This window comes from Rhineura floridana, chromosome 7 (genome assembly GCF_030035675.1).
Source record: "Rhineura floridana isolate rRhiFlo1 chromosome 7, rRhiFlo1.hap2, whole genome shotgun sequence".
In the NCBI taxonomy this organism is placed as follows: Eukaryota; Metazoa; Chordata; class Lepidosauria; order Squamata; family Rhineuridae; genus Rhineura; species Rhineura floridana.
In genome coordinates, this window is record NC_084486.1 from 43,173,754 (window position 1) to 43,190,441 (window position 16,688).

General features: G+C 42.6%; 1 protein-coding gene across 13 annotated transcripts in view; it reads right to left on the reverse strand.

Annotated features, from left to right (window-relative positions):
* The window catches only part of PRKG1 (protein kinase cGMP-dependent 1), a 1,123,517-nt gene that overhangs the window by 19,914 nt on the left and 1,086,915 nt on the right, over positions 1-16,688 (reverse strand). For all 13 annotated transcript variants that reach the window (XM_061635360.1, XM_061635359.1, XM_061635362.1 and 10 more), the window contains 3 exons: positions 14,624-14,763; positions 14,103-14,192; positions 1,090-1,231 (listed from right to left, as the gene is read on the reverse strand). In XM_061635360.1, the coding sequence (XP_061491344.1) occupies positions 1,090-1,231; positions 14,103-14,192; positions 14,624-14,763 (372 nt within the window). The remainder of the gene's footprint in view (positions 1-1,089; positions 1,232-14,102; positions 14,193-14,623; positions 14,764-16,688) is intronic.

The window sequence follows — 16,688 nt, forward strand, 5'->3', positions numbered from 1 at the left end:
GTTAAATTATATACAGCAACCTCTTTCTTGCTGATTATATTCTTATTTTCTGTTTTTGCTGTGATGGCTACAGCCACCTGGAATGAGGCCAGAAATACGTTGAACCTCCTATTATTTCCAGGTATTTAGTTTGAACCTAATTCCACTGGGTTTAAGTTACAAGATGGTAGATTTTGTAAGAACATTAGAAAAAAACTCTTAAGAGTAGGAGCAATTCAACAATGGCACTAATTATCTAGAGACATGGTGGGCTCTCTCCCTCACTGGAGGTCTTCAAGCAGAGGCTGGACAGCCATCTGCTAGAGATGCTCTAGTTCTAGTTTCCTGCATCAAGCAGTTGTTTGGAGTAGATGGGCAATGAGGCCCCCTCCAGCTCTGTGATTCTATGTGATTTGTACTTGAACATTTTGATTGTTGATAGCAGAAAAGGAAAGGCAGATTCTAGTTCATATCAACATTAATGATTCTTCTGTCTGCAGCTATGATTATCTCTTGTGAGAACAGAATAAAACAAGATAAGCAGGTTCTAGGCCTAATCATTTTTAATCAATAATTAAAGCTCCTGCTGGGAGGGTGAGATATAAATAAAATAATAAATAAATAATCATGTAGCACAAAAAGCTAGGGAACTAAAATAATGGACTACTTGCAGAAATAACAAAGGTATCGTTTGAAAAAGAGCACAGTCATAGATTTATTGTTTCTTCAGATGAAATGTTGCTGAAGATATCAAAATCTTTATCAGGTACCAGAATCATGCAATAGAATGAAAGACATTTCTGAGCATAAGGCTCCAAAGACTAACCAAACTGTGAACGTCTACCTTTGCTCAATGAAAAATCAGAAACAATGAGATTAATTTGTTTTTATTAAATTGTTTTGTTAGTTCTTTCTATCAACTGATTTGTTCTAGAACCATAAAGCTGAGACTGACTTTCAACCAGAAGCACTATTTTATGGCTGTGATAATCCCATTAGAGAAGCATTTTATTATAATGGAAGAGGAGACGGAGCCTTAACTACAATGCAGTGAGCATGACAATGTAATATTTCATTGCTACTTGGAAGAAAAACATCCCAAGCACTCACCAGTTTGGCATAACCTCGGTGATCTAGAATGAGGTTTTCTGGCTTGAGGTCCCTATAAATGATTCCTTTGGAATGCAGATAGGCAAAAGCTTCTACCACACATGCAGTATAAAATCTGGTTGTAGAATCTTCAAATGAACCTCTGCAATGGAGGGAAAGAGAAAGAGAGAGGCTAATAGTGCTTTACATTTATGCTTCACACAAACACATTTGCAAGTGTTTAAAAGGTTTCACGTGTATTATTTCAGTAACATAAGAAGTCTGTTCAAAATTTTGGTATCTTCATATTGCAGATAATGAAACTGAGAGAATAGCACTTTGCCCAGGCAGCTTGTGAGTTCGTGACAGAAGTGAAAACTGAACCTAGGGCATCCTGGCTCAGTATCTTAGCTATTACATAACACTAGCCCAGTGTGAAAAAGCATGGAAGGTCAATTATATTATTTGAAGGATTATCTCCTCTGATATGAACTTAACTAGTAAACTTAGGTCATCATCTGAGGCTCAGATCTGTATCCCTCACTATTTGATATACAGCAAGATAGGGCTCTCCCAGGGCTACTGACGTAGGTGGGAAGAGGGGCAGAGAAACCTCCCTTACCTTCTGTCATTGCTATCAGTACAGCAATGAGTTGAGCAGGTGGAGGGGGACTGAGCCTCTTAGGGATTTGAATAAGGGCTCAGACCCAGTTGCGGTCCTGATTATGTCATTGAGGATGCTAGGGTTCAATATGACTTGTAATTGGGCTCAGAATAAACCTCTTTATTTCCCAGTTTTGTGTTGTGTGTGTGTGTGTGTGTGTTGGGGGGGTTGTTTGGGTTGCTGAGCCTAGTTACGAGTCAAACTGCAGAAGCGTTTACCAATCATTTATCCCTCATAAAAGCCCCTAACCTTGCCCATTTCCCTTAGAAATCTAAATCCTAGTTGGCAAGGCCTCCAAAAGGGAGGATCAAAGTAAGAGGGACAGTGGCAAAATTGCAACTCACCAAATAGAACAACAGAGCATGCCTGATTTGGCACACAAAGGTCATAGAAGCCTCATCATTGTGAAAACAGACATCAGATTAGCTTTGGTCTGCACTACAAAGTAAGAAAGGTTTGATTTTGCATGGTGTAAAACTACTTTGGGGGCACTGCAGTGACTTGTGCAGTACAGGATTTTAAGTGTGGAGTAATTGCACTGATTTCCACTGACAGCAGTGATCCTTACAAACTGAGAAAACATTTCCAACCATTTTTAGCATGTTATGCATATAAAAACCACCTGAAGGGCTTGTGCTGTCGGGAAAGCATATTTCATATATTTAATGACTTGCCTGTAGCAGCCCACTGGCTGCCACAGAAGCCTTACTGTGAAATAGCTGTAGGGTTATAGAATTATATTTCTTTGCTTGTTAGCTTGGTTGTTGAAAGCTTATGGTTTTTAAGGCCACAAAACAGTTTTTCACATGTTGCACTTTTTAAAAAATCCATCGGGAACAAAGAGGGTCATTGATATCACCCAAGCTAATTATGAGCATACCGCAAGGTTTAAAATATTTGGTATATATTACAGTCGGCTGTCAAGCTGACATTGTATTTCAGGAATTAGAAATATTAGTTCTCCTATTTACAGTTAGAACCAATAAGGCCAACTTTGTTAATAACCAGTAATTAAACTGATTATTAACAAGCTGTTTGTAGAATTTCCTTCCCCCATTGATTAAAAAAAAAAAAATCTGCGGATGCAAACTTGTTTCCGAGATCCCCTAAATTCATTTAGGAGAAAATACTTTAAACCCTAAGCTGAAGTTCAGAAAGTGTTTTAAAAATGCAATCATTAAGAGCACACACAATTTCAATATTATACCATGCATTCAGTTTCTAAATTTTTATCTCAGAAGCTGTGTTTCAGTCATAGTATATAACTGGTCAGGAAATTATATTTACATAAGTGTTTCTTATTTCCTGCAAAGTGATTGCTGTTTTGATACCATAAATGTTTCGTTTACTAAGTAACATTAATGGATGGCCTAAGGAAGCAAAAGATAAATCCTTTTCAAAGCTAGATGGCAGTATATACCATGAATATGACACAAGAGAAAAAGAATTAAAAGAATTTCAAAGGCTCTTTCAAACAACATGCTTTTGTTTTGTTTTGTTTAAAAAAATGTTTTAACACCTTGCAATTTGGATTCACTCTAAAAATGCTTGTAAAACACAAAACTAGAAAAGTAACTTTGGCACATAATTACTATACCCCTCTTTCCTCTATTTTGCTAGTCTATTTAAGCTGCTGGTTAGTTACTATCTGATTCCTGTTATAATTATTTGCTTTTCCTTCTAACGTTCTCTCTTTGTCTCTTCATTGAACACTAATGAAGTTACCCATTATTTAATCTCCCTTAAGTCTTAATTCTTTCATGGATCTGCACTCCTCAGTGTCTCATCACTTGATCACTAAAGACTTTAAAACTCACAGCTACACCAGTGAACTTTCTCCATTGAAAAACTATTGTGTTTGAACTGATGTCTGGTGGTATGAATGCTTTGTCTTTGGTGTCTGATCTTTGATTGCTATTTTGTACATGCACCTATATGTAACCGATTGCCGCGCCTCTTTGCCTGAAACCAATCCCCCAAAGCAGCTTGCATCATAAATATTTGGAAATATTCCTGGGCAAGGTCCTTGAACGAGTGGTTGCGGGCCAGCTCCAGACACTCTTGGATGAGACCGATTATCTGGATCCATTTCAGTCAGGTTTCAGGCCTGGTTTTGACATGGAAACAACCTTGGTCGCCCTGTATGACGACCTCTGTCGGCAGAGAGACAGGGGAAGTGTGACCCTGTTGATTCTCCTTGATCTCTTAGCAGCTTTCGATACCTTCAACCATGGTATCCTTCTGGGGAGACTGGCTGAGTTGGGAGTGGGAGGGACTGCATGGCGGTGGTTCCGCTCCTACTTGGCAAGTCACCTCCAGAAGGTGGTGCTTGGGGAACATTGCTCGGCACCCTGGACTCTCCAGTATGGGGTTCCACAGAGTTCAGTTCTGTCCCCCATGCTGTTCAACATCTACATGAAACATCTACATGAATTGTCTCTAGGGAGACAATTGGACCCTTGGATGATAAGGGAGTCAAAGGTGTACTAAAGAACGATAAGGAGATTGCAGAGAAGCTAAATGAATTCTTTGCATCTGTCTTCACAGTGGAAGATATAGGGCAGATCCCTGAACCTGAACTAACATTTGCAGGAAGGGATTCTGAGGAACTGAGACAAATAGTGGTAACGAGAGAGGAAGTTCTAAGCTTAATGGACAATATAAAAACTGACAAATCACCGGGCCCGGATGGCATCCACCCGAGAGTTCTCAAAGAACTCAAAGGTGAAATTGCTGATCTGCTAACTAAAATATGTAACTTGTCCCTTGGGTCCTCCTCCGTGCCTGAGGACTGGAAAGTGGCAAATGTAACGCCAATCTTCAAAAAGGGATCCAGAGGGGATCCCGGAAATTACAGGCCAGTTAGCTTAACTTCTGTCCCTGGAAAACTGGTAGAAAGTATAATTAAAGCTAGATTAACCAAGCACATAGAAGAACAAGCCTTGCTGAAGCAGAGCCAGCATGGCTTCTGCAAGGGAAAGTCCTGTCTCAGTAACCTATTAGAATTCTTTGAGAGTGTCAACAAGCATATAGATAGAGGTGATCCAGTGGACATAGTGTACTTAGACTTTCAAAAAGCGTTTGACAAGGTACCTCACCAAAGGCTTCTGAGGAAGCTTAGCAGTCATGGAATAAGAGGAGAGGTCCTCTTGTGGATAAGAAAAATTATGCATATTGGAGCAAAAAATCTGAATTTCACATATACGCTCATGGGGTCTGAACTGGCGGTGACCGACCAGGAGAGAGACCTCGGGGTTGTAGTGGACAGCACAATGAAAATGTCGACCCAGTGTGCGGCAGCTGTGAAAAAGGCAAATTCCATGCTAGCGATAATTAGGAAAGGTATTGAAAATAAAACAGCCGATATCATAATGCCGTTTGTCATGCCCCCCTGACCCTCAAGGTACTGGGTTCATGCATCAGACTCAAACCCCCACCCTTAGGGAAATGAGACTGGAACCAAAAAGCTATTACTTCACCCTTGCCAAGGCTGTGTACGCTCACAACAACCCTGCAAGGTAGAAGGTAGGCTGCCACCACCCCTGTATACTGGTCCGCTCAGAGCCAGGGGATCTCTGAGCCCAGAAGGTATATAAAACCAAGGTCCTAAAAGGCAAGAGTCACAGTTACACTCCTTGCCAGGCACCTCTGGTTTAACACTTAAAATCCAAGCTTTTAACTTCTTAACCCTCTTTGGTAGTTAGTGACTGAGATTGGTCAAGTTACTGAATCCAGAACCACTCCTTCTCTCAAATGAACACACCAGGTTAAATAGAAGTAGCTTTATTAAGATATATAAGTGCACGTTACAAAATAGCAGCAAGTAATCCTTTAAGACCATTCACCCAACAGGGGTTTAGGTTCTTACAAGAGAATTCATACACACAACAAGAAAATAATAAACTAACTCACCTAACTACTTACATACGAGGTAGTTGGTTGCGTGGCACCTCTCCTAAGAGAGATGGATGTTCAACATAAAGCAATGGAACCAGACATAGGTTGCCTTCCCCTAAGCAACCCCTGGAACCATAAGGCAGAAAGGTTTGGAACTCTGGTGCCAGTCAGCATAGGCAGAGAACAGAGAACAAAGGCTATGGGTCTCTAGCCCTATACTTAAAGGAAAAAGATCCTAACGGTCCAAGATTAATTGACCAATCAGGAATTGGCTGATGTAACTTTCTTCTCGATGTTACTCACATTTTCGCGCCTTCAGGCCCCCCTCCCAACTGTGTTTTCCAACTGTACATGCCAAGGATGACCTTGGGTACCAGGCACTGGCTAATCAGCAAAGATAAACAGGTGCAGCTTGTTAAGGCTTCTTCTAACCGTCTTCAGCTGGGGAAGTGAAACTCAACTTTGCAAATTGGCAAAGGCTTGTCTTTTCTAGCTGAAACCATTTCCCAGAGTCCCTTACAGGAGCCAAAGTATTGTTATTAGATTTTTAATAATTCATGACCGTTATAGGTTCATGACACGCCCCTTTTCAGGAAGATGATGTCAGAACTCTGAATAGTTCTGCGTCATCGCCACAGCAACCAGGGATAAGGAATAATCAAAAATTTAATCAATATATCAACATTACACCATATACAATATTAAAAAAAAACACAGATTAATAACATTTTAAGCAGGTGAGCTACTTCTTGACTTATGTCTTCTAAATAGATTCAAAAGATACACACAGTTACAAAATAACAGTAAGAAAATTAAGGGACCCCTAAAAATACCCAAGAAAAGAAGACTTTATAATAAAAAAAAATTAAAAAAAGATAAAAGAAAAATAAAGAAATAAAATAAAAAGAAAAATAAAAAATGGGGTAATCCAAAAGCTGGGCCAGATTCAAAAAAAAGTCATAAGCCATAAAATCCTTTAAAAGTCCATAAAACATGTTAAAACCGTAAAAGAGTAAAACAAGGTCTAAAAACAGTCCAGAGGTCATCAGAGCCGGGAAATCAGTCAGTAAAATAGGCATGAATCAGATATCAGTCAACTGGAACAGATAAGCGAGATAGAGCATCAGCTACTACATTATCCCGCCCTTTTATGGACTGGATTGAAAAATCAAAATCTTGAAGGGCCAGACTCCAACGTAACAATTTTTGGTTGGAGTTTTTCATCCTGTTTAACCAACACAAAGGGGAATGGTCTGTCTGCAATTGAAAATGACGTCCCCATAGGTACGGGCGTAACTTGTCAAGGGCCCAAACCAAAGCAAGACACTCTTTTTCAATGGTAGCCAAATTGCGCTCTCTTGGAATCAATTTCTTACTAATGTATGCAATAGGGTGCAAATCTCCAGCAGCATCTTCCTGGAGCAAGGCAGCTCCAAGCCCAAAGTTAGAAGCATCCGTCTGCACTACAAAGGGGCTTGAAAAATCAGGGGCTTTCAAAACAGGGTAGTTTACCAACATAGTCTTTAAAGCATCAAAAGCACTTTGACATTTATCAGTCCAAATGACACGCATTGGCATAGTCTTTTTGCACAATTCAGTTAGAGGGGTAGCAACACTGCTAAAATGTGGGGCAAATTTTCTGTAATAGCCGGCTAACCCCAAAAAAGACTGAACCTGTTTCTTGGTCTTAGGGACAGGCCAATTTTGAATAGCTTCGATCTTAGCCTCCAGGGGTTTGACACAATCCTGCCCCACCCTGTGGCCAAGATACACAACTTCCCCCAACCCAAATTGACATTTCTGCGCTTTGATGGTTAGTCCAGCAGCCTGCAGTCTCTGTAAAACAATTCTCAAGTGATTCAAATGAGACTTCCAGTCAGGGCTAAAAATGGCCAGATCGTCCAGATACGCGCAAGAAAATTCGCCTAGGCCATTAATCACAGAATTAATAAGCCTCATGAACGTTGCTGGAGCGTTTCGAAGTCCGAATGGGAGAACCTTGAACTGGAACAAGCCCATATGCGTGACAAAAGCAGATTTCACAGCAGCGTCCCCAGCTAGAGGCACTTGCCAATATCCCTTGGTTAAATCCAGTGTAGTGATGTATTTTGCTGCTCCCAGCTTTTCTATTAAATGGTCCATCCTAGGCAAAGGATACGGATCCACTTGGGAAATCTGGTTCAGCTTCCTGTAATCCACACAGAAACGCACTTCATTAGCTTCCCGTTTAGCCACTAGCACAATAGGGGAGGACCAGGGACTGGTAGAGGGTTCAATAACTCCCATTTCCAACATAGCTTGTACTTCCCTCTCTACCACCTCTGCATTCCGCCCTGTAACTCGATACGGAGAAGCTTGCATAGGGGGATGATTCCCGGTGTTAATAGAATGAATAGCCAAGTCAGTTCTTCCAGGCTTACTGGAAAACATAGGTTTAAAGTCCATCAGGATTTGGACTAATTGATTTCGTTGCTCCTGAGTCAAACCTTCGGGTAGGGTAATTTCAGTTATCTCCCCTGCTTGTTGGCTCTCTGTAACCAAATCCAAAGAATCCTCTGCAAATTCACACACCTTGGCACAAGCCATAATTAAATGTCCATTAAGAGACTCAGATTTCTCAGCTTGCAATAAAACAGCCGAGTTAGCTTCTGTTTTGCTTTTACAACTTTGGAGGCTTCCCTTCTTTAATTGAGCTGTCTTAATTTCTCGAGAGCCAACAGGCGGCACTTTGCATTCCATTAGCCCCCCTCCTCTGGGTTGCAAAGGCGAACTTCTTTCCTGTGGCTCAGGCAAGCGCACGGCCCGTTCCTTCGAAGCCTTGGCTTCTCTCCCACTACACTTCAAGGTGTCTAACAAAACTTGAGACTTAGCAAGAGCATCCCTCTCCGCCCTACGTTCAGTCACTTTATGGTGCAGGAAAAGCAGGTCTGTTCCTATCAAAACGTCCCACAAACTATTGGTTGAATGAACTAGAACTCTATGGCGCCCAGTCCAATTCTTGTACGAAAGCACCAGCTCAGCTACACGAGCTTGCACTGTCCTGGGTCCATACGCAGTGACAGTCACTTGTAAGTCTGGGACATATTGCTCTGGCTTAACTAGGTGTTCAGCAATACTGGTCATCTCTGCTCCCGAATCAATTCTTCCCACGACCTGAACACCATTAACATATATGGGTTCGGAAAACTGCGTTTGAACCCATTCCTTACATTCCGATGAAAGAGGTTCTGGATAGTTTCTCCCTGGCAGCAAACTATCCTTTTCTTCTCCCTCTCTGCCCCCGGGTATATTTTGTAAACAACTCACCGACAGGGCTTTGACTACCGGTCCACGAGGAGTTTCAGGACGGTCTTGTGAATTTGGGGCAGAAAATACAAAATCCGATTCTGCCCCTTCATTCTCCTCTGCTGATGACCAAGACGAAAGTTCAGGGGGTTCCGCTCCAGGTGACGCTAAGTCTCTTACACGCACAACTGGAGCAACCCTTGGATTCTTCCTCCCAGCAGAATTGGGCTTAGGCAAGGTTTCATAACAGGAATTAGCCTTATGTCCGATTTTCCCACATTTAAAGCAAGTGATTTCTACAAGGGGCTTCTTCTGTAATGCAGCCTCTGTCAGAGTGGAAGGTACTTTGGAGTAGCCAGCAGGCCCTCCCTTCACTTCCCTCGGCGGTTGCCATGGTTTCTGCATACCTGAAGTCTCTCGCCCCGGCGGTTTCACAGGAACGTTCTCCGGTTTCCGAAACAAAGTAAACTTTTCTCCAGCTCTGTTTTTAAACATACGATCTGCTAGCACACCTGCTTCAGCCAGCGAACGGGGCTGCTGGTCTCTCACCAGAGCCATCAGATCTCGAGGGAGGCGTCTATAAAACAGTTCTTTAGCAAACAGGTCTAAAACCTCCCCTCGAGTTGCAGCTTCAGCCGTGTCTGCCCAGCGCTCCACATTCCTGCCCATCCGTGCAGAAAAAGCTGAGAAGCTTTCCCGAGGCTTCTTTTGATCTGCCTCTAAACGTCGAAAACAATCCTCTGCTGTTAAAGCAAAGTGGGACCTGGCCAGAGCATAAAAATAATCAAAATTATCTGCATACTCCACTGGCAAAGAGTTCAACAGTTCTCTCAACTCGCCTTCAGCGTTAATGCGTAAAGCACTCATCCAGTACTTTTTAAGCACACCTTGGTCTCTACAAGAGTGAGCAAAAACTTGAAAAAAGGTAAAGATGTCATCTGTCTCACGAAAGGTCGGAAAAGATTTTTTATGGAGATCTGGTCTTCCTCCTCGCGGTTGTTTCAACTCACGAGCAAAACTTTCCCTACTCCGGCGATCTTCCTCCATAGCCTTAAACTGTAGAGACAACAACTTCATTTGCTTAGCTAGGTAGCGCTGCATACTCCTAGGCAGCTCTTCCCGATCAGAATCTTCTTCCTCCTCATCTCCACTGTCCTCCTCACTTTCCTCAGTTTGCTTAAACACGATCTCCTTATCATCCGCAGAAGGCTGAGGTATAAACGACAGAGCAGCAGCGCCTTCCTCCAGCTGAACAAGCTGACTAGGCAACGCAGTGTCTGCCAGGTGCACATCCTCGGCTCCATTCTTTTGAGATCTGGTTTTTATCTTTTGCAACATTCTGCACTAACCTTACTACCCAAAGTAACAAACGGTTGTGTCAGAAGTCTCTTTCAAATTTACAACTTGCTGCAATGCACTTATCTCACACAGCGTGTTCACTTAAGAGCAGGAATGGCTTCGATCCTCACCACTGCCAGCCATGTCATGCCCCCCTGACCCTCAAGGTACTGGGTTCATGCATCAGACTCAAACCCCCACCCTTAGGGAAATGAGACTGGAACCAAAAAGCTATTACTTCACCCTTGCCAAGACTGTGTACGCTCACAACAACCCTGCAAGGTAGAAGGTAGGCTGCCACCACCCCTGTATACTGGTCCGCTCAGAGCCAGGGGATCTCTGAGCCCAGAAGGTATATAAAACCAAGGTCCTAAAAGGCAAGAGTCACAGTTACACTCCTTGCCAGGCACCTCTGGTTTAACACTTAAAATCCAAGCTTTTAACTTCTTAACCCTCTTTGGTAGTTAGTGACTGAGATTGGTCAAGTTACTGAATTCAGAACCACTCCTTCTCTCAAATGAACACACCAGGTTAAATAGAAGTAGCTTTATTAAGATATATAAGTGCACGTTACAAAATAGCAGCAAGTAATCCTTTAAGACCATTCACCCAACAGGGGTTTAGGTTCTTACAAGAGAATTCATACACACAACAAGAAAATAATAAACTAACTCACCTAACTACTTACATACGAGGTAGTTGGTTGCGTGGCACCTCTCCTAAGAGAGATGGATGTTCAACATAAAGCAATGGAACCAGACATAGGTTGCCTTCCCCTAAGCAACCCCTGGAACCATAAGGCAGAAAGGTTTGGAACTCTGGTGCCAGTCAGCATAGGCAGAGAACAGAGAACAAAGGCTATGGGTCTCTAGCCCTATACTTAAAGGAAAAAGATCCTAACGGTCCAAGATTAATTGACCAATCAGGAATTGGCTGATGTAACTTTCTTCTCGATGTTACTCACATTTTCGCGCCTTCAGGCCCCCCTCCCAACTGTGTTTTCCAACTGTACATGCCAAGGATGACCTTGGGTACCAGGCACTGGCTAATCAGCAAAGATAAACAGGTGCAGCTTGTTAAGGCTTCTTCTAACCGTCTTCAGCTGGGGAAGTGAAACTCAACTTTGCAAATTGGCAAAGGCTTGTCTTTTCTAGCTGAAACCATTTCCCAGAGTCCCTTACAGGAGCCAAAGTATTGTTATTAGATTTTTAATAATTCATGACCGTTATAGGTTCATGACACCGTTGTATAAATCTATGGTGCGGCCGCATTTGGAATACTGTGTACAGTTCTGGTCGCCTCATCTCAAAAAGGATATTATAGAGTTGGAAAAGGTTCAGAAGAGGGCAACCAGAATGATCAAGGGGATGGAGCGACTCCCTTACGAGGAAAGGTTGCAGCATTTGGGGCTTTTTAGTTTAGAGAAAAGGCGGGTCAGAGGAGACATGATAGAAGTGTATAAAATTATGCATGGCATTGAGAAAGTGGATACAGAAAAGTTCTTCTCCCTCTCTCATAATACTAGAACTCGTGGACATTCAAAGAAGCTGAATGTTGGAAGATTCAGGACAGACAAAAGGAAGTACTTCTTTACTCAGCGCATAGTTAAACTATGGAATTTGCTCCCACAAGATGCAGTAATGGCCACCAGCTTGGATGGCTTTAAAAGAAGATTAGACAAATTCATGGAGGACAGGGCTATCAATGGCTACTAGCCATGATGGCTGTGCTCTGCCACCCTAGTCAGAGGCAGCATGCTTCTGAAAACCAGTTGCCGGAAGCCTCAGGAGGGGAGAGTGTTCTTGCACTCGGGTGCTGCTTGCGGGCTTTCCCCAGGCACCTGGTTGGCCACTGTGAGAACAGGATGCTGGACTAGATGGGCCACTGGCCTGATCCAGCAGGCTCTTCTTATGTTCTTAAACCATTGGGTGTGGTCATCCAGAGCTTTGGAGTGCGTTGACATCAGTATGCTGATGACACGCAGCTCTATTTCTCCTTTTCATCTTCTTCAGGTGAGGCTGTCAATATGCTGAACCGGTGCCTGGCTGCGACAATGGACTGGATGAGGGCTAATAAACTGAGGCTCAATCCAGACAAGACTGAGATGCTGCTAGTGGGTGATTCTTCTGACCAGATGGTGGATGTCCAACCTGTCCTGGATAGGGTTGCACTCCCCCTGATGGAGCAGGTTTGGTAGCTTGGGGGTTCTCCTGGAACCATCTTTGTTACTTGAGGCTCAGGTAGCCTCGGTGGCATGGAGTGCTTTCTACCAACTTCGGTTGGTGGCCCAGCTACACCCCTATCTGGACAGGGATAACCTGGCTTTAGTTGTCCATGCTCTGGTAACCTCCAAACTAGATTACTGTAATGCACTCTATGTGGGGCTGCCTTTGAAGACGGATAGGAAATTGCAGCTTGTGCAAAATGCAGCAGCCAGATTGGTAACAGGGACCAGACGGTTCGAACATATCAAACTGATTCTGGCCCGCTTGCATTGGCTGCCTGTATGATCCGAGCTCGATTCAAGGTGCTGGTTTTGACCTATAAAGCCTTCCACAGCTTGGGACCACAATACCTGATGGAACGCCTCTCCCGATATGAACCCACCTGTACACAACGTTCAAGATCAAAGGTCCTCCCCCGGGGGCCTACTCAGAGGGAAGCTGGGAGTGTGGCAACAAGGGAGAGGGCCTTCTCAGTGGTGGCCCCCAAATTATGGAATTATTTTTTTGACGAGGTGCACCTGGTGCCAACACTGTTATCTTTTCGGCACCAGGTCAAGATTTTCCTCTTCTCCCAGGCATTTTAGCATGTGTTTTAAATTGTTTTAAATGTTTAAATTGTGTTTTAAATTGTTTTTAAAAGCTGTGTTTTTAAATTTGTATATTTGTTTTAATGTTTTTAGTTACTGTAAACCGCCCAGAGAACTTCGGCTATGGGGCGGTAAATAAATAAATAAAATAAATAAATGTAATAGAGCAGTCAGTTCAAAATGATAAAAATCGAGACACTAAAACATCAAATCTGAATAACCACTAAAAGAATTTAGATCCCTTAAAGAGTTTCTGAAAACAAAACACATTGTCACGAAACTAGTAAGAGGGAAGGACAGTGATCAATACCAGATGATGAACATGCTTGTATGAGCCAGCCCTCAATTACATCCTAATTATTAAAGAAATCTATAATACTATGTGCCAATTGGAACAAAATACCAGTCTTTAGTTTCCAAGTCCAGAAACCAAGGACTATGCTGCTTATTCCTTGGATCTGTGTTTCTCAAACAGCAGCCCCTCCCCAATGTAATATGACAAACTACTTTTGATACTAAGAGTGCAATCATATACACAATTATCCAGGAGTAAGTCCAACTGAACTCAGTGGGACTTATTTCTGAGTAGCCATGGACGGCACATTTCACAAACAGTATTCTGTTAAGGGTCGGATGAGGATTCAAAAAGCCCATTGGATACATGCAAATTCCAGACACAAAAGAAAGGCAAGATTCTAAAGCCCAATGAAGGATCAGTGAAGAGCAGGTAATCAGAGGCTTCTGATAGGATATAGATAATTTGGTGGTTATCATGTTAAATGGTGATTCTTCCCATGCTACACTACAAAATAATGGAATGTCTCCCCTGTGCCTTTGTAAATGGCATGCAAATGTCTCACTGAAACGCAAGTAGTAAGTGAATCTGGCTCTCAGCCACAGCACATAATTTCAGACCTCTGAGGAAAGCTTTAGAATTCACAAAGTCTAGTTGTAAATGATACGGAGAAACCATGTGACCACATTCAGTATGTCACATAAATTTCATTTCCCATCAAAAGGAACTCTGAATTCTCTTACCTGTCCCTGAGAATTGTCCAAAGCTCTCCACCTAAACAGGCTTCCATCAACATATATAAATATTTGCTGTCCTTGAATGTCCTGTATAGCCTATAAGCAGAGGGGAAAGAAAACTAATTTGACTGCTCAAAGTATCTACTAGGATTTGAAATACATAAATTATAAGTCTATGCAGAATTTGCTTGAATGTGTCTCGCTGAACTCTTTAGGACAACTTTTAAGTCAACGCACATAGGATTGCACTGTAAATAGCTCAATCAATAGATGCATCAGCAACAGTGTATCAAGGTTCTTCATCATACAGGGAGCTTATGCAGGCTGACTACTGCGGAAGTTATCCTTCCAACTCATGGAGGGTGATGGGGATGGCAATGGGCCAGGATTTTAGGCAGAGGTCTCTCTGAGCCCTACCTGGGCATGATGGCAATTGAACCTGGGATCTTCTGTCTGCAATATATGTGCTACCACTGAGCTGTGACTCTTCCCCTGTATGGATTTAATAAGGGAAATGATGATAGTACCTCACAATAAAATCTGAGTGAGCCCCTTGCATGATCTGCTTCTCTGAGCGGATGTGTTCCTGCTGTCTTGTGTCTACTATGTGCCGCTTCTTTAGTATCTTCATTGCAAAAGTTTTTGATTCATCAGTTTTCAATTGGACCTTGAGAAACAAAACAAGAACAGAAAATGATGAACTGGAATCAGTGGACACAGTGACTTCCCACATGGCTAAAATGCTGAACTTTGACCTACAAATGAAGATAAAATTTAATACTGTTAATACATTTTAAAATCTGGAGCCTATAAACAAAGTTTGTGATAGTGCAAACAACAAAACAGCCAGTAATACAAACAGAATTTTTAAATTGTCACATACAATATTTGGTCTCAAATTGCTGCCCTGTTTGGAGGAGTTGCAATTTTGCCTTTTCAGCCTTCGCCAGCATAATAATTAACTCTGCGCCCTGGCTCCTCACATGATATATTCTTCAGTTACAGAGCCTTTGCAATGCTAGCTTTGATGTCAATCCAGAAATCTGTCAGTTTACCCTACCAGTTCTCCCGATGAAATCAATGAGCTTTTCTGACAATTAGTGCACTCTGAACTGATCTCTCTCTCTCTAATAAAAATGTAAGAAATGTAAGCATTATGCTGCAGTTTACAGTGCCACAGACAGGTGGTGCTGCAAACGAGCATGAATGCTTCTGATCCCTTCCCTACACGCTGCTTGCACTGCCTGCCACCACCCACCTCAGCAATCAGGTAAGGCGGCAGTGGCAGAAGCTTGGGCAAGCGAACAGGCAGGTGCGTAGGAGGCCAGAAAGTGGCTTAGACAGCAGAAGGCTAATAAGCGATCTAGGTACACTGCGTGATAATGTTTATCCAGGGGGAACAGCACAGTAGGGCAATTTTGTGGTGCAGTGGCAGTGGAGAAACAGGTGAGGCAAGTAGCTGAGGAGTATGAGCAGGCCCATGGCCGTCAATGTACTTCAGTGCCTGGAGGCACTGGGGGCTATTGCAAGGGGGTTGGGGGTTGGCAGGGGTAGGATTGGTGAGGGGAGAGGGGCCAGGGATGGGCAATTGGTGGAAGATTAGGGGTTGGTGCACAAAGCATGCAGGAGCGAAGCCCCAGTTAAAACATATTTATCAAAGCAAAAACAAACTTTGTAATGCCCATTATCTGCAATACCTGCAGAGTCCATTACAGTAATCCAATCAGGAGATTACAACACTGATAAATCTGGGAGATCAACAGGGTAATACTGTTTCTCTCCCAAAAAAGGTCATCAGCTAGGGCAACCAAGGCTGTTTTCGTCCCAAACCCAAGCCTGAAACCAGACCAGATTCCAAGAATGTCTAAAGCTGCTCAGCCATCTCTCTCAGTATTACCCAGAAAGGTGATATTTGTGACTGAGTGACATATGATCAGGCCCACTGATTGTGACATGACTGCCAGAGTGTGTACAAATGTGACATTAAATAGGACTCAATCACTGCATACCCCCTCCAATGGGGCAAAACTACCTCTGTAATTCATTAAACATATACTTTTCAGAAATGAGTGTTGATTCAGCTGCCTAACTTCTGCTTTCCAACATGCTTTCAAGCAGGTTTCCATGTTTCTTTAAGCGCCACTCAAATATTTACTAATTTTAAATGTTTGTTCATCATTTTTTAAAAAGTCAAGTTTGAAAGGGTTAAGAAATTGCTTCACAGATGGAGTGGGGGGAGGAAAAGCAGATTTGTGATGAGACAGATACTATCCAAGCAGCACCGCACAGCCGGTTTCTGCTGCAAACTGGGAGAACCCATTTTCCTAAGCTTGAACCTAGAAAGAAAATTGTTCACCTAAATACAATTCAATGAATACACTTCCACAGAAACTTAGCTGCTCAAATAATGTACATTTGCATGCAGCTCCAAACCAAAAGCTGATTTGTTTAACAATCCGGTGTTCTGTGATGACTTGATATCACCAGTCTGAAGCGGAGGAGGAAAACTCTCAATCTCAATTTCCTTGCAGTCACTAAAAGAGAGACAATTTGATTGTTTGTTGTAGCTTTCTACATAGATTCTTCTTTTGA